The sequence below is a fragment of the Perna viridis genome, chromosome 5 (genome assembly GCF_037379345.1).
Source record: "Perna viridis isolate PV_CMFRI_1.1 ecotype Kerala chromosome 5, ASM3737934v1, whole genome shotgun sequence".
Lineage (NCBI taxonomy): Eukaryota > Metazoa > Mollusca > Bivalvia > Mytilida > Mytilidae > Perna > Perna viridis.
In genome coordinates, this window is record NC_142449.1 from 352,452 (window position 1) to 376,026 (window position 23,575).

Below are 23,575 nucleotides of genomic sequence, written 5' to 3' on the forward strand. Positions count from 1 at the left end.
GTGACTATTTGAGTACTTTGAATATTCCAAGCAGTGACGTTATGTATTTCATGCATGACGTCAAGTTATGAGTCACTGTTACTGATAAAAATCTTGTTGCTATGTTGTTTTTTAAAATACCATGCACAATGCACCTCTTAAAATACAGCCAGATTACCAATATCACTATACTGATTTTATGGGAAAATGGAAATAATGACCAGGAAAGGCAATTTTCCTCAAATTATGCATTTCTCTGAAATATGCCATAATTTAATTTATGGTCTCACTAACCACTTCTAACATTTCCATTACCTTACATGTTAAAAAAGTTATTTTCAAAGTCTCACTGTGAATTCCCAGGACAAATGTCATCTTAAAGTTGCATACCGTTGCGAAGCTTGAAAAATAAGGCTTCCAAAATCAGTATGCTAATGGTACGATGACTGTTGAAATTCTTCACAAAATTTACTTGAATAAATAATACTGCAAATCCACATATTAACCTGTTCTGCTAACTGACAGCATGGGGGCAAATTACTCGCACATGTAAACAATATTCATACACTTTTGTAGTTAATTACATATATGATTTTAAAGTACACATTCTCAGCTTTATTTTGACTACTTTTAATGATGATACACACAAATAATGCACGTACAATGCTTATGACATAGGGGGGTGGCCATTTGACCCGGAAGTGGTTAGTGAGACCTATAAATCATGATGACATAGGTTCTCTCATCCTTACATTCTAAACAAGGATTTCTCTTATAGGTTCTCTACTGATACTTATCACAATTGGACCTCTCTGATGGTGTTTCCTTAACATCAGAAAACATGCCCCATTCCATTGTTGATACCTGTTGTGTTTTAGCTGTACAAATTTTAATATTCATCCAGGCAAAAGATTGTCTATCTGTCAAGGACAATGCTGTTTTTGTGTGTATAATAGTATTGCACTGACACTGTTGTACCTGTCATATATTTTGTCTTATGTTGACACTAAGTTTTCTGGTGATAATAGTTGGTTGATTTAAATAAAATTATAAACTAGATTTTTATGCCACAAAAAAAAGATTGGTATTGATTTTAGGAGTTGTGATCCCAACTGTTCAGGAATGCTGACTGACTGTGGGTGATAATGAGCATAACAGGAAGCTAGAGGATGAAACATTCTCCAACTTCCCTGGCATGGGTAAAAGTATATGGACTTCCACTAAACAGAACAAATAGGTTTCATACCAAAAAAAGGAAAGATTTGATGGATTTTCAGGAGTTATGCCCTTACTTTTTATGAATTTATCCCAGAAGGGGTCAGAAATGGTATTTCTTCAGCTTATTTTTTTTTTGGCTAATTGTAAATTCTAAAGTTCTTTGAACATTTGTTATTCTGGTCAAAATCTAATGTGTCAAACACAGTCCTAATTTAGAGTTGTATCAAGGTTGAATAATGTGTCCATACCTGTCCCAACTGTTCAGAGTTAAGACTTCAGTGATTGCATCAAGCTTTGCCCAGCCAAGAAATTTATTGTTCTTAAACTGGAATGCACAAAAAAATTCAAACAAAAATAAACCATGGCTTGATATTATATTCCTAACTGAATGTCCAAGGACATCATGAAGTTCTAGAATAGAAGACAGGAAATATATTTTATATGTTAAGTAATGTACACATTGTGATTTTGTATATACTATTAATGAATTGTAATAATTGTTCTTGGAATCTTATAGAGGAACATAACTGAAATCTGAACAACTGGTGAATAGTATAAAGAGAATCCATTAGGGTCTTGCCTACATGTACTTGTGATGAGGCTAATTGAAGAAAAGTGAAAATGAAAAAAAAACAACTGTCTTTGGTTCTGTTATTTTAATAAACAGAAATTTGAGAGGGATCAAATAAATTCTTTTTTCTTTCCGTTGAATACTGGAACATAGCCGCTGGTTTGAGCCTGTGAGAGTATGGCCACTGGAAAGCTTGCATTGCTTCTGTTTCTATGGGATGGGGTAGACAATATACCCTAAAAAGATGTTATGTATTAAATAGTATTCAAGCAAATGTGTTGAAAATGATGAGAAAATCTATTTGTAGACACAACGGCTTGAGGGAGCACATTAATTATATGATGTATAAAAATATTGATTAAACCAATTCAAAGTCAAGTATTATGAATCATAAAAAAGCCATGCTTGATTCTGTAATATGCCATTACTGAATACTGAATTACGACCGAATATTTTGCTCCCTTAAACCTACTCAGCCGAAAACACTACTGCTTTGAGGAAGTTATGAGTTTGTAGATTTCTGTGGTGTATTGGGGGAAAATATACCTAGTATTTCTATGGTGTACTTGTATTTTACGTAGAAGATCAAAGGTTGCATTGATACAAGGGGCCAGTGGTTCCCCATAGTCTATAGAAGTCTTGCTAATAGGTGGCAATTTCTCAGGAGATCGCCATATATCTCCCCTAATACTGATTTTTTTGGTTTCTTCGTAGTCTTTCATTGTACTATGGAATATTTCTCTGTTGATGGATGGAAAGCTGGAGAAATCTTGGCTGTTGGAAGATCTCCATTCTATATCTGTATAGGATGGCAGGATCTGAAAATAAATAACAAAAACTTCTCGAATAGATCCCTCATTGTTATAGGTTACAGACCACCAATTCAACCAATGAGCATTTGGAACGTACGCAGAAATTACCCCTGTTCCTCATAGTGCTGTGAAAAAAGTTCTCATCTTATTTAAAAAATTTAAACAGTTTCTGAAAGGAAAAACATTTCTGTACATTTTATAGGTGCATTTTGCTTCTTGTGATGTGAAGCCTAATCTCCATAATGATTTTTAAATATACCCCTATCTTGTGAAAACACTGGGATTTCCCATGCTATTTATAGACCCTTCACTTCTGGTGACCAGTACTGCACTGCAAGTCTGCTAACCCCACATGCCATTCTGAGGATTGTGAGCTGACATATGTAGAATCATGCTGATATATAGTCATCTGCAGGTTAAAGTTAAGGTAAAGTCCAGAGAAGCCATTGAATATTGTGAAATTAGCATAGAAGCCTATGGGAAGTGGAATAAGTGGTTTTTAGCCTTAAGTTGAAGCCATGGCAAAATGAAAAGTTTCTTGAAATAGCTTTAAACTACTTGAAGATCTTGTTAACTTTGCCATGAGAGGAATACACTACAAAAATCCTTCAAAATATGCATTTTTTTAAGTTATAGGTCCAAATTATGGAAAATTAGTCTTTTTGGCTGATTTTTATGTCCTATCTTGTAAAAAGTGTAGAAAATTTAGTAAAAATATCAAATATTAAACTTTGAGGGCTATATTTACCTAAATATGGTAGTAATAAGCACTTGAAATCAAGTTTTGTGTAGATTTGAGCAAAAATTAGGTTAGAAATGAGGAAAAACTCACTTTCATTACTGCGGTTAAGGCCATATAAGCATTCCCCTATGGCAACATGGAAAATCCATTATTGAGCACTTTTTTTGCTTTAGGTGCCCTTTACTGGTCATGTTTTAATGTGAAAACACTGTATTTACAAATTTAAAGCCAAATATATCACCTTTTGTGAAAATTTAAAGATTTAGGATTTTTGACATGTGATCAAGAAAAAGGGGGAGGCATGTCAGAAATAAATTTTTAGAAATAGACCAATTTCTCAGAAAATGATTACTTTTAAAACTATTTCTTCATTAATATTGTTAAAAAACAAGTTGTGATTGATATTTTTTATTTGAAAAGTCAGAAAAAGTTCTTTGCAAATATTTAATGCATTTCAGTATGGTAGAATATTTTCACTTTTTTGCTCGCACAACTTGGTTACCCTATATTTAAAAATCAAATATTTAAAAAAGTGCTTGTCACATTTCACTGAAACTTTGCAAATGCATTCAGTATGTGTGTAGGAAGATACCTGTATAGTTATTTATTTTTTCTAAGACAAAAAGTGACTCTTTAGGTTACAGACCACCAATTCAACCAATGAGCATTTGGAACGTACGTAAAAATAGTCCTACGCAGAAATTACCCCTGTTCCTCATAGTGCTGTGAAAAAAGTTCTCATCTTATTTAAAAAATTTAAACAGTTTCTGAAAGGAAAAACATTTCTGTACATTTTATAGGTGCATTTTGCTTCTTGTGATGTGAAGCCTAATCTCCATAATGATTTTTAAATATACCCCTATCTTGTGAAAACACTGGGATTTCCCATGCTATTTATAGACCCTTCACTTCCGGTGACCAGTACTGCACTGCAAGTCTGCTAACCCCACATGCCATTCTGAGGATTGTGAGCTGACATATGTAGAATCATGCTGATATATAGTCATCTGCAGGTTAAAGTTAAGGTAAAGTCCAGAGAAGCCATTGAATATTGTGAAATTAGCCTAGAAGCCTATGGGAAGTGGAATTAGTGGTTTTTAGCCTATATATGTATAAGGTAACATACATGTAATCTGAAATACGCGATCAACAAACCAAAAAAACTTGTCAAAAAATAGGCCGTTTACCTCCATGTATCGTATAGAGTGACAGGATCAGAACTGACTTAACATTTAAACTTGTCAATGAGTAATCAAGAGAATCAAGATTCTAGCGGAAATCAAAAGAGTGTAATGCAGGGACAAAGACCAGACATGGAAAACGGACTAACACAACAAAGAACATAGAGTAACTGAAATCATACGTACGAAGTAACAAAAGCAAATGAGCAACTCGGACTCTACTAAAAACTGGGAGCACGGACCAGGTTCACCGGTAGGGTAAGCGTTCTCTCTTTTTCTAACTGCTCATAAAAAGTCAATTCCGGGGTAGACGAAAGAGGAAAGGAAAACTTAGATACGTTGAACAAATCAGTTTTCATGGGGCAGATGGATACACCGTAACGATTCACGAGTTCATGAAGACGACCATAAAAAAGTCTGTTGTTACGACAAGCCCAATAGACTACACAGGTAAAAAAGAATCATGTGTTTAGTACCAAACTGAAAAAAAGTATATGTTCAGGTTCAGAACAAATAACAAAAGTCATGAAAAACATGTAAATAAAATTCATATTGTTCGTTAATGATTTCCAAAATCTACGTATGTGAAACGAGTGTGATTTTTGAAAACATTTTTTTTATGTGTTATATGCACCAAAAAATCATTCAACTGTTAAAGAGAATGTGCCCTTCTGGTCGACCAATGGCCACGCACTGTTATGCACCAGGAAACTCCAAAAAGTCATTCAAATTGGAAAAAAAGAAAATATTAAGTGCACACTGTATTCCATTTAGGGAAGTTTAGGATTAGAACTTGGAACAGACGGACAGCACGATTACTTAAGCTTGGCGGGGGTATAAAATATATCTTAAATTGTGCATGTAAATAGGGCTTACATAGAAAGATGATTACACTTCTAAATATGATAACATACCTCTGCAGGTTTTGGTGGTTCAACTGATTTAGGTATCTTTGTTTGAATTTGGGCTCCAAAGTCTAAAGAATACGTAGACTTGTGACAACGTTCGTCATTTCCGAAGGTGAAATGTGTAGCCTGTAACTCTGACTTTTTAACAGCGAGCATGCTGGAATAGGTTTAAGTGGCTTGGCGTCGTTAAACACATTGAAGTTAGACACTGTGACGTTGATGGCATTGTTAACGTCACCAACACTTGTCTACAAAAAAGTGGACAGCGTTACAGTAACTATTATAATAAGGTGATAAATGTATTGTATTCGTCATTTTTAAAACAAAAGCTTGTATTTTCAGGGAGAAAATATTTTCCTTCCACAATCATACGGGGTACCGGGTGGCCTATTATATTTTTTAGGGTAAACTATTAAAAATACTAGGAAAGCAATTTTATAATTCGATAAACAACAGACAACAGACAACTCTTACACTGTACCATAAACACTATATATATATTGCCTATTTTGGGTCCTGGGTTAGGGCCCCTATTTATAAATCTGATAAATTTATAGATGTACAAGACCCGTCACTGTTACATTACCTCGTTATTGTTACGCTCTCATTCCAGTTACTGTCTAGAATCGAATACAGGTGGCAGGGGTGTGACAATCCGGAGCTCGCTCTCCTTCCGTAACCTGGCCATAAATTCAGCTGATCTGTGCTCGTATCCAGTGATTAAGCAAATTAATAAAATTTCTAAGAGCAGTATTGTCCCTAGAACTAATCCAAACAGTCTTTGGGGTCTTGAAACCGTACAAATAGGCATCTTTTTTGCAAGGCTCTCGTGGTAAAAATAGACAGACGGTGAATGTACTGATTATTCATGTAATATTGGATTCTCTTTGTTGCCATTGTAAAACATATCGATCATTTATCGATCAGAGTCTTGTTAATAATGCGTTGATCAATACTACTAAACCATGCCATTTGGATATATCATTAATTTTTTTTGTGCATACAGTACATGAATTTAACTCATTCCGACTGCATAAAATTTCATTTATCTTTTTATTTAATTCTTGTCTAACTGACATTAGTATATTACCAATAAGTATTCTGTGATATATTTGCTAGATATATACACGTAAAAATAATGTAATCCAGTTTCTATTACTAAACTAATTTATTGACAAGTACATCGTTTGATGGTCAGACTACGGATTGTTTACATGGTGTGAGAACTTTACTTTTAACCTTAACTTTAATGTTTATACATCGAGATCATTATGATAATAAGTTCTGTCTTAAAAAGTTGATGCAGACGTGATCTGTCAATTGTAATTACTTTAACAGCTGGTAAGGTGATTAACTTCAGTGAACTTTATAACATCTTCCACATTACATTGATGAAAACTTACTATCCAGATTCGGTCACAAGCTCGCGACCTTATTCAATTGACATCAGAGCTTGATAAATTCACCGAATTTATTTACACAAATAAATATTTGTAATTTTATGTACATAATATATGTGCACGGAGCATATCATTCACCTCCTAATCACACTGGTATGTGGGTTATTTTTAAATTATGGAGTTTTTAGACGTCTCCTACATACCCGGATGGATTACTACAATTTGTGTAATTTTGCTAACGATATTTTTGTAAGTACTAAGTATTTAATCATATTGATATATTTTAAGAAACATCGTCCTTACGGTAACACGTATATATAAACGAACCTCTGATTGCCGTCTTTTGAAATCTTATCACGCTACAGAATGATATTATGATGCTCCTTACATGTAAATAAAAAGAAACTAACGTGTTAACCAATCAGTCTTATTCCTTTTACTTTTCCCCTCTATTTCGTAATTTTAAATATATATTTATTGTGTTTATTCATTTGGATAAAAAATATCTCCATTCCAATGTCAAGGACTTCAATTCATATTCAAAACATGCAGAGACAAGAGTTACAGTATACATTAATACAAGCTAAACACTTATCATTTTGAACTATTTTTTGAAACACATTGAAATACATTAAATAAAAAAAAAAACTTGTCATGACATGCACGAAGGGTTCATTAAAGGTGAGAAAATACCGATCTTTCTGTAAGAGAAGTTTATACACTAAACCTGTAGTAACTTTTCCTTCATTCTCACCACATATCTATTACACAATATTATGAATAGCTGTGGATGGAACAATTATTAGGTTTAATTTTAATTTGATTGATGCAGAGCGACACTGGCTCCTAAACGTCAATGAGTCAATAATATAACGGTAATTCCCTTACACTGACATATAGAAATCAGGCCGGATCCAAGGACTGGCGTGTCGAGCGTACGCCCCCCTAAATCGGTAAGAAAAAAAAATTCACCACAAGTTTTACCCCATAATATATTTTGTCTTGTTTTGCATAGCGTTTAATTCAATTAACGCCCCCCTAAACTCAAATCCTTGATCCGCCCCTGGAAATGACACTTCATACAGAGGTAATAAAGAAATTAAATGCTTCAAGTTACAGTGATTATTATATAAAAAAAAAAAACAGGTTCGATCACTTGTGCAGTTTATCCATAGTGACATAACACAAGTGCACTAAAATTTGTGTAGAACTATTTTTGCGTGACGATATTCTCTGCAGGTATTCCAGATGGAAACACAGTTTATGGAAAAGTCTTGGTGTTCCCGGACCCGACCCAGTTCCTTTCTTTGGTATCATGAGGTCTTATTACAAAAAGGTAAACATATTTCTATGAAATTGCTTTGCATACTGACATAAGTTGATGCTCAACAAATTAAGATATACATATAAAGTATTGCATACACTTGGCAAAATATCTCAAAACAGCTACTTAGAGACAATTCTGTACATCAAAAAGGCTATAAAAAGGTCTAAGTCCGAAAGTGTTTTATTTACAGAGTTAAAGAAAGTTAAACAAAGATAAAAATTAAAATGAATCTTGTATTGTAGGGAACTTGTTACACTGATTTAGAGCTGACAAAGAAGTATGGACCGGTAGTCGGGTATGTTTATTTAAAGGCACCCGTGCTTCTCTTTGAGAAAAATAGACGAGTTGTTTGTGTTATATAATGAATTCAGATGACAATTTAACTTGAGTGAGGATAAATACACTACCGACTTTTTTTATAAAGGTGAAAATAATGATGACACAACACGTACTATTCGAACATTTACGTAATAGCGACTGAATGCTCATTTATTGACATAACTTAAGTATCTAACACAATAAACAGTAACACATACTGGAATAATAAATAAGTCATTTAATGGAACTAAATACAAATAAAATACAAATAAAACACAATAAAATACAAAAAGAGAGGCCTAAATTTTCGATCTTACGGCCTTCGTCAGGGGTAAAAAGTTTTTAAAATGAATACTGTTACAGAAACACATTAGATCCCTACTGTTGAGACGTATAAATGTATAAATGGTGACTTTTGTAGAGTATACCATTGTCATATCCCTGTTTTATTGGTGACAGATCCGGAAATGTTAAAAGAAATATTTGTTAAGGAGTTTTCTAAGTTTCCAGAGAGAGCGGTAAGCTAGTGTTTGATTTATTTGTGCAACTATGGAACATGAAGTCATTAGCAGTAACACAATCATCATAGGAAACGAAGTGGACATATATTAACTATATATGTAACTTTTTTTCATACAGAGTTTACAGATTTCTTCACAGAATTTCACCATTTAATTGTGTAATTTCTTGAGATATATTAACTTTTAAATCTATCGACTATCAAAAGATTTGGCATACTCTGATTAAATGCTACTTATTTAAAGTTTAATTAAGTTAGAGTGCCGGTTTTGTCGCGTGGACAATTTCTCCATTTCAGATCTAGTTCCTCCTACTACTGTGGAAATGAATACTTTCATACATCTAAGGTCATCTATGAATTAACATTCAGAAGGCCGATTGAAAAAAATGCATACAATTGAAAACGCATTTAATATTACCAGTTACTCGACACCACGTGATGTTTTGCTCACAATATCTCTGTATGCTCCTCACATTATTGTAACTAGTTATTATTGACAGATACCCGTTAAAAGAAATGAACGTATGCTGTCAAGTGTAGCGATAGCCTCTGGAACGCATTGGAAATTTCTCCGCAGTACAATCTCTCCTACATTTACAATAGGAAGACTCAAACAGGCACGTATTGAAGTTTCTTTAAACGTTTGGTTTATACAGTAGTTGAAATAGACCAGTTTCAATTTCAATACAAATTTAGGTAGGCTAGTGAGAATTTAAATAGTTCTTTGGGTAGAAATCTGCCCTACATTATACCGATGTGTCCTACTTAACTACCACAGGACACCTGTGTGATCTTTTGGACACTGTCTTTTAATTTTGAATAGCTGTCATTATGATATATTTAACCTTTAAATTTGATTTCCACCACCATAATTGACAGCTAATCAAACTGAAAAATCAGTGTCCGAAAAGTTCACATAGGTAGATAATGTAGGACAGATTTCTACTTAAAGAGTTATTCAAATTACTCACTAGCCTACCCAAAATTTGTATTGAAATTGAAACTGGTCTATTTCAACTAGCTGTAAAACCCCTAACAAATTTGCCTGAAGATGTTTTTTTATAAAGGAATAAAGGAAACACATTAAAAAGATTGATGCATGGGCCATACATACATGTAAGTACTTCGAATGATCTTTCGGTTCATTCTCACTTAGCCAACATATTGAAAATTGATAATCTCATCTGGCCAACATAGGTAATTGGGGTGTTAAAATAACATTTAGAAATATTGTTTTTATAACTGTTTTATTGAGGCCACCCAAATAGCTACATTTATGTTGGGTAAAATAAAAAAAAATATTAATGATATATTTTTAAAAGTATTTATAAAATAACACAAAACATTTTTTAATTATCTTTAAAAAAAATATATAAATATATATATTTCAAATATAAAAATAAAAAAATATAAGTTTAATTTTTAAATTCTGTAAATAAAATTTAATAAAATGAAATGACTGCTATTCTTAATTGAGAATAATTATTATTAATTGATATTAATTAATATAAATTAAAATAATTAAAGATAAGATATGTTCAGCTTGCACCACTCTACTTGACAGATGCATACTCACTATAGCTTGGGATGCTATGGAAGAGTATATAAATGTGGGGCCAACTAGCAGATTTATCATTTCAGTTCTCATGGCTAACGCTCAAGTACACGTAGACTTTCTTGAAAATGGCCGCGGTGGTCATTATTTGCTCCATAATGGTTACAAATATTCAATAAAAACTAGACGCAACGACCGTTGCTACTGGAGATGCGTCTCACGTCAATGTCCTGCTACTCTGACAACACTAGATAATGTTCCTGTTACCATAAACAACAACCACAACCATGACTCAGATAACATTGGTTTAGCAGCAGCAGCCTTTATTAATAAAGTAAAAAAGCGTTGCAGGGAAGAGGTGTCACCAATACCTTCAATTTTTGATGAGGAGCTTGGTAGTCTTCGTAATAATGAGTTTGACGATGATGTCAATGAGATGATAGAGAAAATTCCGACGTTTGAAAGTTGTAAAACTGCACTCTACAGAAGCCGTTCTAAGGTGCTACCAAAGCTACCAAAAACTCAGCCTGATATAGACCTCGATGAAAACTTCAAAAACACACCAGCCGGTGATCGCTTTCTTCTAATAGACAACACCAACAACCAACATCAGCGAATGTTAGTGTTTGCTACAGACAACAACTTGGAACTCTTATGCAACTCACAAACAGTGTTTGGTGATGGCACATTTTATTCATGCCCTGGGATGTTCTATCAGCTATATACATTACATGGATTCGTTGAAAACACAGTATTCCCTTTAGTGTATGCCTTGCTACCAAATAAAACACAGGAAACATATTCAGCGTTCTTCAACTACCTTAAAAATGCCTTTGTAGCCAGAAATTTGAATTTTGCACCAGAATGCGTACTATTTTCCTAGCCATCAAATTGTTTCACAGCATACAGGCATCAAATGAGGCGAAGATTATTCAGATCAGATCAGGTGGTAAGCAGCGTGCCTCTAAAAGAAAATACAGACAAATGGAACACCGACTTCAAATTCTCAAAAAAAGATTTCAACGTGGAGAAATAACATTAATGGAATTTGCAGATAGTGCTTCTCACTTGGTTCACTTAGACTGAATAAACAATTTCACATTGTACTTGTAGTGCTCCTGTATGAACATATTTTTTAAATGTAATAAATTAAATGTAATAACATGCAGAAATTTTTTTTATATGAATATAGTGCTGATTATAAAAAAAAATACCATTGCTTTAATATAAAAATATGTTGTTATGTGTTATTGCTTGAAATTGTGATTTGATCAATTATTATTTCTGAAATAAAAAAATATAAATATATATATATTTATTACTTTTTTCTATCAAACCCCTGCATATTATAAAAAAAAAAACCTCAACAAATTGACACATTTACCTTGAATAATTATTATAGTCCCCATGGAAGAGGCCCCAATCAATTAAATAATTGCAGTAAAAACAATTGCAAAGTCTCACCTAGCCTACATGAATTTAATTACCTGTAGGTACCTGAAATACAAAATGTTGGCTAAGTGAGAAGACACCGATCTTTCCTTCACGATGATCTGTTGGGAATATATAATTTAATTGCTTTGAAGACTTTTATAATTGTACAATTTGTGATATACAACTTTTGAAAATGGCTATACTATTCCTTAAAAACCACGATTGTACCTATAATTTTAGTAATTACCTTAAGTGTGATGTATCAACAGGGCAACAGTTGTTGAGATCATTCATTTCAAATGAAGACATAACCGTAAGTTTAACAAATTTATTTTTACACCACCTAAATGAATTTTCGAGGAAGAGTATTATTCAGTGCGTGTTAATTTGACATGTTGCCTTTTAATATTTTTCTCATTTGTAAGGGATAACCCTGACCTTATAGGTTAAACGTATGCCAGCCAATCAATGCTTATTTTTCTTGAATTCATAGATGACTCATAAAATTGAGAAGTGTTGTCAAGGTTTAGTGACTAATATTGAGACACAAACAATGAATGGAGGCATTGTTGACATGAAAAAGTGAGTTTATTTTCAACAGGAATAATAAAAACAATGATCACACTGATAGAAATGTCTGAACATTGTCAGTGTGGTTATTTACTCCTACAATAGTCACCAAAAGGTTTCAATAAACAAAGCAAGATACCTCAAAATACCGATTTCTTAAAGCAAACATTTAAACTCTACATTATTTAAAAAAAAACCAAGAAACTATTACTACATTCAAATGTCAACAAGAAAGTCTAAACAGTTCCAATACACGATTTCCTGTTTTTAGATTGTGTGAGGCTTATACAATGGATGTGATTGCTACAACAGCATTTGGAATTGAAGTGGATTCCCAGAAAGATCCCAATAATAAATTTGTACACTATGGCCGACTAGCAGCTATTGGAAGACTTCCAGCATCTTACATTTTGTTCACAAGTAAGATAGACAATTTGTTATTCATTATTTTCAGTGAAAACAATCAGACTGCTCTGAGATTCACATATTGAATGAAGTTGTAATATATATATAAATCCTGTGCATTGTAAGTATTTCTATCACAGTATTAAGCCTAAAGAGTAATAGATGAGAAAAAGTTGCTTAACCAAACATGTGTTTCATTATTACGTTGTTTCAGTGATGTTTCCTTTCCTAAAGGACTGGATTTCAATTAGCCAACAAAATAAAGATGTTCAAAAGTTTTTCGTAGCAGCGACAAGAAATGCAATAAAACTTCGAAACCAAGTGCAAGAGGTAATTATCTGATGGGCGTTAATATGTTATCATTTTGGATTCGTTTAAGTTGCTGCATTATAACTTATTTATTAAAAATATCACAACTACGTTTATAGTCACGACAACAATATCTCCTGGTACCATATAATTAGACGACCGATACCCCTAATGGAAAAAAATATGATTTCTTTCGTACGAGCACAGTGGGAGTGACATACCTTTTCAGTAATTTTTTTTCTCTGTAGAATTTCTTGAAACGTTAAAGTTATTATGGTTTTATAACAGTATTATACATTACCTACTCGTTAATGTTCACTTGCCGATAGTTACTTTATTTGCAATGAACTTACAACATTGAAAACTTTGATGGTTTGTGACAGATGCCCTTATTTGGTATGTGCTTCATGATAGCTTTATGACAGATGCCTTTATTTGGGAACGTGCTTCGTGATAGCTTTGTGACAGATGCCCTTTTTGGGAATGTGTTTGCTGATAGCCTTGTGACAGATGCCCTTTTTGGGAATGTGTTTGCTGATAGCCTTGTGACAGATGCCCTTATTTGGAATTTGCTTCATGATATCTGTGACAGATGCCTTCACGATTAATTTTTGCTAATTTCGTAAGCATAATAAAACAGCAAACATATATAAGCGAAAATAAACCTTTTTTCAATAGAATTCATCTATAAGAATGTGTTTACACTAGGTTTGTGATAGATGACTTTATTTGGCATCTGTTCCATAAATTAATTTTAACAATAATGATGGATGATATGTTTAGGAAAATAAAGACTTTCTACAGTTGATGATTAATGCTCACCACACAGATACGAAATTGGATGATGTAATTCCAGGGGATCTGCAAAGTTACAAAAATAGAGGTTTGTCGTCATGTCATATTTTATGTTATAAATGGAAAAAAAGGGTTCATATATAATTAATGTTGTACTGATACACAACTACAGCAATAATGAACAATCACTTCATGAAATAAAATGTTAACAAGGTAAGAGCAATATTTTAAAAAGATAAGCATGAGGCAAAACAAACGGATATAACGGAGCACGAATGTTTAAAAAACACGTTGAGATAAGTTGAATATAGAAGCATAAATTAAAGAAAAGGTCCACATTTTCTGCTTTTTAAGCAACTCCGTCCAGGGAGTCTACAGAGTAGACAAATTTAATACCGAATAGGATCAATTAATCCCTATGCAATATGTTTCACTCATTCTACAAATCTAGGTCTAAATGAAATAGAACTGACCTCTAATTCTACACTGTTCTTTCTGGCCGGTTATGACACAACTGCCAACACTTTGTCTTTCGCCAGTTATGTTTTGGCAACACATTTAGATATCCAAAAACGATTGGTCATTGAAATCGACTCAGAACTTGAAGGGGTGAGTACAATACTTATATGTTTTTGTAACTTTAATTTGGAAACAAAATTACTGTACAACTATATTAAAAAAGCGGAATAGGTTAGGCCATGGCATTTGATAAATGGCCTTATATAAAACATATCATTGTCCAATGACATATTAAAGTTGCTCTTAAAACTTGATCATTTTCATTTAAAAGTGAAACTGTTTAATCTAATCTGCACAAATATGAGTCACTAACCGGTGTGGGTAGTCAGGTTTTGGATTATACTGCCTATAAATATGATAGTTTATCCATGTTTAAAGTTTTTGTCTGCAAGGGTAGTCCAGGCTTTAATAGTATATCCTGTAATTTGTTTTTTGTCTACAAGGAGAGTCCAGACTATGATAGTATATCAAAGTTAAGATACCTGGACCGATTTATGTATGAAGTTCTTCGCTTGTATGGTGCTGCTATACGGTAAATGTATTTTTCTGAGATGTTTAGACCTTAAGCAAAATAACTATCCTGTTTCGTAAATGTATGTGTTACATTGTTGAGTTGTTGATTCGTAATTATTCTCTTCTTGGTTTGTACAACTACTGTTTCTTTATATTCTAATGTATTTGTTATGTATGTCTAAGCACCGACACTAGCATATAAAAGCCAGGAGTACAGGTCATTTAGATTACACTAAGATTAGAATGAACGTATTTTTAATGTCTATCATTATACTACTGTATTGTTGCAGATTTGACAGAGAATGTAAGGAGGATATCAGAATAAAGGATGTCTTCATACCTAAAGGAACATATGTAGTTGTACCCATATATGCTTTACACAGAAATCCAAAGTATTGGCCAGATCCAGACAAATTTGATCCAGACAGGTATTAATATCAAAGACTTTCTTTTACACAAGGGGCTGTCTAGTGGCACTCTTGAAAACAATTGTAACAAGGGGCACTTTCAGACTATTTCCTTTTCTATTGGCAGTAATTGGAAGCGAATCGTTGAATACTGACCACATGTATTCGTCTCTAAGAACTCTGGATTTAAAGTTGCCACTCAGTATATTCATGATTGCAACATTGTGAAGATGATATGTCAAGACTACGTCTCTGGTGTTTATCACCATCTTTTCCATAAACTCAGATCTCTTAGCTTTGGGAAACTGACGCGATTGCTCGATCCAGAACTTTTTCCGGATAGCCCCGCTTGACAAAAAAGATTTCATCGTGTCATATTGAGCCATGAAATCTTGGTTATCGTTGGAAATACTGCGAAGCCAAAAGATTGTGTCTTAAGAATGGTATTTTTGAATGAATGAGTGTTACAGGACTGATACTTTAAGTAACAATGGGCTTTCAAGGGTTTGTAAAAACAAAAGTGATGTGGAAATTTTACCATCTTGGATTTTTCAATTGATGTCAAGGAACGAAAGGCTCTCCTTGATGATGGTGAAGGTATATTTGATGGCTTTATGGATCTTCATCGGAAGACACACCAACGACATCGTCTATGTTTCTTTTAAAGATCTGGTACGGGGCCTATGTACTTAGAGAACATCCTTTCCTCAACAAATGAACAAGCAAAGCTGGATCCCATTTAAGTTCCCATTGCCACACTACCTGACTTGTTATAGTGTTTGTCATCGAAATTGAGGTTGAGGACAAGTTCGGCAAGTCTTAAAACGATGTCAGTTTTGACTTAAGAATTATTTCTTTTGTCAACTAAATGCCCCAAAGCAATCACAGCATCATTATTTAGAATGCTTGTATAAAGGGCTGTCATATCCCTAGTGAAAAGTTTGGAATCTAAACTCTCTTTCTAAAATAGTCAAGAATGTTGAGAGGATGAGTAGTGTTCTTGATATATGAAGGTATGTTCTCTACGATGGACATAAAAATGTGAAGAAAACTAGAAATGTATTCAGTGGAATAGCTAGGCAGAGACAATAGGGCTCCCAGGGTTTCTAATTTTATGTATCTTGGGAAGCATATAGAAGCATAGAAGCGTGATGTTCTGGGTTGAGATACAACCAAATTGAGGGCTTCTTTTGGGATATTTCTTTTACTCAACTTGGTTAAACACATTTAAAGTCATATATTACTAATCGTACTATCGTCTATATATGTTTTAAGTTGTTTCTGTTGACTGAAGAAAATTGGCGTGAAGGATTTAACACCGAGATAATCTTGGTTTTACTAGAATAATCCTTGACTTGAACCAAAATTGCTGCATTAACTTATAACACTTGTATATATTGGGACTTTATTTTCGATGAGTTGTGCCAATAGTACTTAGTATTTGATTGTTTCATTTGATAAACATTAAGTTTATCATGAGAATTATAAGAAATGTAGACATGTTTAAATTTACTTGTTAATATAACAAAAGCGACAAAAACATTTCAGATTTACGGAAGAAAACAAAGCAAAGAGACCAGAATTCTCCTATGTGCCATTTGGAATAGGACCTAGAATCTGTGTAGGAATGAGACTGGCTTTGGTAGAAGCCAAAATGGCTTTGATTCATATGTTACAGAATTACACATTTTCTCCTTGCGAGAAAACAGAGGTAAATTCATTGTAGAAAAATTGATGAAAACAATATGAAAGACAATTTTAAAAAATGTTCCGATGACAACTTTGTTATCTTGCATTTTTCACAAAGTCGTTTTAAAAGAAATTTACGGATGCACCCTGCATTTGAATATGGTTTGTATGAAAAGAAATTGAAATTGTATGACTGATCAAAATATAAAGTTTTTTCTAAGCTAGACACTTTTTTCCACAAACAGGAAATAAAAGTAATTCACAGTCAGAATGTGAAAATCGAACATCCGAAAACAAATACAAAAAAGCATAACAGAACAAAAAAACTATACCACCAGAGGAATCTAAAAAAAGAATATCTTTATAAAAAATCATTTTTCTACAAGGTTCCGGTGACTGTTGACAAAGGAATTATTCTGAGGGCAACGCATGGTATTCACTTAAAGGTTGAACCTAGAATAGTGTAAAACGATGACATTATAGCCAGTAACTATACTTCTTATGACGACGTTATTATAGCCAGTGACCATACTCTTCATAGTAATGTACATACCACAACTGGGATGCAAAACACATGCTTTCAATGATATATATACAGTGACATTTTTTATCGAATCAAAACTTTATTCATCTTTGAATGAAATGTTTATATTTTTTACATTAAACTTAATTGATAAGAAACAACGAATATGCCGTTCCCATTTTCATTATTAGTTTTCTAGAAGGACGGAAAGCGATATTCTCTATCACGACAGATGGTAATTTTCTAAGAAAACAGGCTTAAATTTGTTGAAAATAAATATAGAAAAAGCAAATATTGTACTTTTGAATGTTAGTCATATATACCGGTATTCACACATTTTTATACCAATTTATAATAAAAAAATTATTATGTTTAAATATCACGAATATTATTGTAAGAATATAAACAGAACGCAAGCATTTGATTTAATAAATAATTTCAATAATTTAATCAGGTATTTAATCGTATGTATTACTTCGTTTAGCTTGATATGTTCTCCAGATTTTGTACTATCTGATTCCGTTAATACATATACGGTTTAGTTTATTGCAACCCTTTTAGGGAGGTAGTCTGTACGACAAATGCCGCTACTTAATGTCTTACACAGCGTTCGCGACTCTTTTCAATCATCTATCCCAATTAAGTAATAATTCTGGCTTGCACTATTTTCATTAAATAGATATAAGAGTCATTATACGCTACAACTGACTTTAATTGTGCCATTACTAATTAAATCTAATATATACCTCAAAGTTGTTTGATTAATTGCAAGTTTGTTGTTACATGTTCAAGTACAACATTTTTTTGTTATCGGAAATAGGAAATTCATGATTTGCTGCTACACATTGATCACAGAAAATTAAAACCAAATTTAATTCTGCCAGAAGTGTAGGATTCTTTTTGAGGTGAAGATGATACAATGTGTATCTCTAGAATGAATAGATATGGTGCTTCCGTGTTTGTGTGTGTGTGTGTGTGTTTTTGCTTTTTTTTGCCGATATATTGTTTTTTTTCTTATTCGTCTCTTTTCCTCTCGCCATATTTTGTTTTTTTTTAATCGCCGAGATTCGTTGTAAAGTTCCGTGGTTTTAGCACACGATTTCCGCTTTTGTACATTTTTTTCTTCTCTTTTCTAGTTACTACTTTTTTCTCTGTGTGTTTTCGCCATGAAAAAAATGATCTTTAGTTTGATATAGCATGAAATGTAAACAAATTCAAATGTGTAATATTTAATTGTAATATTGCGTTTAATTAGACACATACAAACAATTTCTTAGTCAACAATACAAAAGGTTTTACTCTACTCATCAAACATGGACATAATATGCTAAGGCGTTTTTTAACTTGTAAAACGCAGGGATAATTCACTAATACATGCACATAATTATTTATATAGTATTTAAAGTAAAAGATGTGTAAAACGAAATTATAACATTTTTATCTTAAAAGTTTTATGAAAGCGTGAAACTTTACTTCAGACATTTCCGTGAGACATTGTGAACCCGAAATTCCGTAAGAAATTGAAAACCTATAATTACTTAAAACATTGTAAACCATAATTCCATCCAGTGTGGTGGACGTGTTTTTCAACAAACGGTCGGCATTCCAATGGGAACAAATTGTGCTTCTTTACTTGCTGACCTATTCCTTCACTCTTATGAGGCGGACTTTATAGCTGATCTGGTCCGAAAGAAAGAATATCGTTTGGCTAGATCCTTTAATCTCAGTTTCCGCTATATAGATGACGTATTATCTTTAAACAATCCTAATTTCGGGGATTTGATCTACCTCAAAGAACTTGATGATAAAGGATACTACAGACACTGTGAAGTCAGCCTCATGTCTCGACCTACACTTAGAAATCGATGGTAAAGGAAAACTATTGACCATACTTTACGATAAACGTGATGACTTTTCATTCAGAATTGTCAAATTTCCTTTCACCCTTCAGGACCTGCATATGGAGTGTTCATATTACAACTCATAGGTTATGCTAGAGCTTGCCGAAACTACGCAGACTTTTTGTATCGCGCTAGAACTCTTAACAAATAGGCTTGGAACAGGGTTATGTTGCTACAAGATTGATGTCATCACTACAGAATTTTTATGGTCGTCACCATGAACTCGTTATGGTGTATCCATCTGCACCATGAAAACTGTTTTATTCAACGGGTCATAGTTTTTCTCAGAGGATGTTTCTAGAAAAGCAGAGGACGCTTACCCTACCGGTGCACCTGGTCCATGCTCCCAGTTTTTAGTGGATTCGGAGTTGCTCATTTATTTCTGCTACTTTGTATGTATGATTTTAGTTACTTTATGTTCTTTGTTGTGTATGCCTGTTTTCCATGTATAGTCTTAGTCCCTTGATTACATTCTTTTGATTACCGCTATAACCTTGGTTCCCTTGATTACTCTTTCCGTAAGACATTGTAAACCCACAATTTTGTAAGAATTCTGTAAACCTATAATTTTTATTTAAGATGAAGTTTCCTGTATTCAATAAGTTGATTTCAAAAGCTTGTATGTTGAAAGTATTAAACGGAAGTGCATTCAATTTAAGACTTATCTATGTAGCTAATAGGGAGATTTATAACAAGACGAAGTTAATAACAAGCGGCTCCCATGAGCCTGAATCGATCACTTGGTTGAATTTTGTCTTTCTTTCAAGGGCAATAAATTTAACAAGTTGTCCAACAATTTTGACTCAAGAAGACTGTTGTAGGACTTATCATAAGGATCATTCCAGCAATTGAAAGTTTCTACTATCTATCATGGTTTTCAAGATATTGGCTGAAAACTGAACACCGAATCATTACATGACAAATTTGCGGACAAACAAATTCGTTACACGATACAAGGTTTTTCACTCTGATCACCCGGATCTTCCGATTCTTAAATACATTGTATATTTTGAAAACAATTTTCTATAATAATAATGTGAGAATTCAAGGAAAAATATTGTCATATGATTTGACATATTTACTGCAGCATTCAGAAAAAGTCCCTGTTTAGAATATGAATAGCACTATTTTTGTTGTAGAAGTAATATATACTGTTGTGTCAAGGGAAATTCTAATAGATACAACATATCAGGATAACAACGAGTTACACATATAAATTGTGAATGGGAGGGTTGTGTCTGTGCTAATAAATCTTCATCGAGCGGTCACCGATTTAACAAAGTTCCATCGTGGATAAAGTAATCAAAGGAACCAAGATTCTAAGATTCTAGCTGAAATTAAAAGAATGTAATCCAGGAACAAAGACCAGATATGGAAAACAGACACACACGACAAAGAACATAAATAACCAAAATAATGCATACAAAGTAACAAAAGTAAATGAGCAACTCGGACTCCCCAAAAAAAAAACTGGGAGCATGGACTAGTTGCAGTGGTAGGGTAAGCGTCCTCTGCTTTTCTGCATCCCAGGGTAGACGAAAGAGGAAAGGAAAACTATGACACGATGAACAGTTTTCATGTCACATTGAACATGTGGAATAATATTACAAATACAATACAAAGAAAATAGCACAATTAGGCTTCTGGAACAGGGTTATGTTGCTACAAGATTGAAGTCATCACTACAGAAGTTTTATGGTCGTTATCATGAACTCGTGGATCGTTATGGTGTATCCATCAGCACCATGAAAACTGATTTATTCAACGGGCCATAGTTTTCCTTCCCACGTTTGTCTACCCCCGACTTAACTTTTTATGAGCAACTCGGCGGGTGTTTCTAGAAAAGCAGAGGACTCTTACCCTACCGCTGCATCTGGTTGGTGCTCCAAGTTTTTAGTGCGAGTTGCTCACTTGCTTTTGTTACTTTTATATGTATGATTTTAGTTACTTTATGTTCTTTGTTGTGTATGTCTGTTTTCAATGTCTGGTCTTTGTCCATGGATTACATTCTTTTGATTACCGCTATAACCTTGGTTCCCTTGATTACGCTTTCATCCACTACTAGCGTATATTTATCTGTCTCTGGAAGACTCTGGTATTTACTTCAAATAGAAATTCCGCTGCCACCAATGTTATAAATTGGGGGTTGTGTTTGTTCATAAATTTTTGTCCCGGCTCGAGCGGTCATCACTGAACAAAGTTCCATCGTAGAAAAGTATCCCTTTTATACTTGCATCAAGTACACACATCAAAAGCCACGAGCATACAAAACGCCATCCATTCAGGTCCAATTCTCCATCATAACCTTCTCTCACAATGATATGTTGTCACAAACAGGATCACAAAAGTACGGGAAATACAGTGACAAACAATGACGTCAAAATACACATTAGCTTACCGGTACACCTGGGCCATGCTCCCAGGTTTTAGTGGAGTCCGAGTTGCTCATCTGCTTTTGTTACTTTGTATGTATTATTTTATTTACTTTATGTTCTTTGTTGTGTATGTCTGTTTTCCATGTCTAGTCTTTATCCCTGGATTACACTCTTTTCATTACCGCTAGAACTTTGCTTCCTTGGATTACTCTTAGACAAATAGAATGATGTTACAAACAGAATACAATGAAAATATCACATTACCATGAAGTACAAAAAGCAATCTTAGAACCAAACAAAATGAGGAGCTTAATAGATATGGTCCATCTCATCATTGATTGGGCAAAATCCTACCATTTGCTTATATCCTTTTTTGTTAAAACAGGGAATGTCTATGTACTCAAATCTGAACTTTTTCCTTTTCATACTCGGAACAAATAAACTTTGATAAGTATGAAAAGTTAAGTTATTGGTATTGACCATCAAGCTTGAAGTAAAAATATGTACCAGTATTTAAAATGTGGAGAACATCTTTACATAATGTCATTTTGTTTCATTTGGCAGTGAAAGTATTCATATGTACTGAGTTTTGTATACATGTACGCATTGCCTTGCCCTATTAAAGTACTGATTAGAATTATTTTAATTCAGTATATTTGTAGAATGAAAACTAACCAGTGGAGTATTGAGTAAAGTCTCGAATTATGAAAAAAAACACTAGGATCGCATGAATTGTCCTCCTTGGATTGCTTAAATGAAAATTTAAGGTAAAAAAGGTCAAATAAGTTATAGGTTCTCGTTGATACTTTAACCATGACAAGGAAGGGATTATATGACATTACCAATTTTCCAAATATTGTAGGTGCAGAAGATAGAAGACCACTCACAGTTGATGATCATTTACTTACATTGTAAACAGTAAAACAATTATACAAATGTTATGGGGACTTATGACTTAAATTTAAAGTTCCCTATTATTACTATTTGTTAAACAAATTTGGAGAACTATTTTTTTTGGGATCTTGTTTTTCTTGAAAGACTTCATTTCAATGATAATTAATTACAAATTTTAAAAAATGTGATGTAGGATTATTCTAGAGAATATTTTACTTCAGACTACTGCCCTAAATATCAACAATGAAGTTTCAGAAATAGAAGAACAATTCATAGACATCATTTTCCTTGTAGGTTTGTTTTAAGCCCTGAGATATGACAAAACTTTTCTAAGACTACACCATCATTCACCGCTTATTTTAACACAGCCACTTGGTCATACCACAACTCGGTGTCAACAAAACTCCATGGTAATACCAAATCTCGGTGTTAATACAGCCCCAGAGTATTTCCACAACTCGGTGTTAATACAGCCCCAGAGTATTTCCACAACTCGGTGTTAATACAGCCCCAGAGTATTTCCAAATCTCGGTGTTAATACAGCCCCAGAGTATTTCCAAATCTCGGTGTTAATACAGCCCCAGAGTATTTCCACAACTCGGTGTTAATACAGCCCCAGGGTATTTCCACAACTCGGTGTTAATACAGCCCCAGAGTATTTCCAAATCTCGGTGTTAATACAGCCCCAGAGTATTTCCACAACTCGGTGT

At 33.5% G+C, this 23,575-nt stretch overlaps 3 protein-coding genes across 4 annotated transcripts; 2 read left to right on the forward strand and 1 right to left on the reverse strand.

Annotated features, from left to right (window-relative positions):
- Positions 1–1,838: 1,838 nt before the first annotated feature.
- Positions 1,839–6,767, reverse strand: LOC148615498 (uncharacterized). Its single transcript, XM_088581752.1, has 4 exons — positions 5,998–6,767; positions 5,418–5,659; positions 2,315–2,586; positions 1,839–2,004 (listed from the first exon to the last, which is right to left on the reverse strand). The coding sequence occupies exons 2-4, from the start codon at positions 5,565–5,567 to the stop codon at positions 1,854–1,856; spliced, it is 573 nt and encodes a 190-aa protein (XP_088437878.1). The 5' UTR covers positions 5,568–5,659; positions 5,998–6,767; the 3' UTR covers positions 1,839–1,853.
- A 136-nt stretch (positions 6,768–6,903) lies between these two features.
- LOC148615499 (cytochrome P450 3A21-like) lies at positions 6,904–18,447 on the forward strand. Of its 2 annotated transcripts, XM_088581745.1 has the most exons (14): positions 6,904–7,060; positions 8,051–8,147; positions 8,381–8,433; positions 8,878–8,974; positions 9,477–9,593; positions 12,459–12,547; positions 12,807–12,955; positions 13,155–13,270; positions 14,033–14,132; positions 14,496–14,653; positions 15,007–15,095; positions 15,367–15,504; positions 17,032–17,194; positions 17,559–18,447. In XM_088581745.1, the coding sequence occupies exons 1-14, from the start codon at positions 6,987–6,989 to the stop codon at positions 17,637–17,639; spliced, it is 1,521 nt and encodes a 506-aa protein (XP_088437871.1). In that variant the 5' UTR covers positions 6,904–6,986; the 3' UTR covers positions 17,640–18,447. The 2 variants fall into 2 exon arrangements, with proteins under 2 accessions (XP_088437871.1, XP_088437872.1); XM_088581746.1 differs by lacking the exons at positions 8,878–8,974; positions 9,477–9,593; positions 12,459–12,547.
- Positions 9,702–11,906, forward strand: LOC148615500 (uncharacterized). Its single transcript, XM_088581747.1, has one exon. The coding sequence runs from the start codon at positions 10,569–10,571 to the stop codon at positions 11,412–11,414; it is 846 nt and encodes a 281-aa protein (XP_088437873.1). The 5' UTR covers positions 9,702–10,568; the 3' UTR covers positions 11,415–11,906.
- Positions 18,448–23,575: the final 5,128 nt, after the last annotated feature.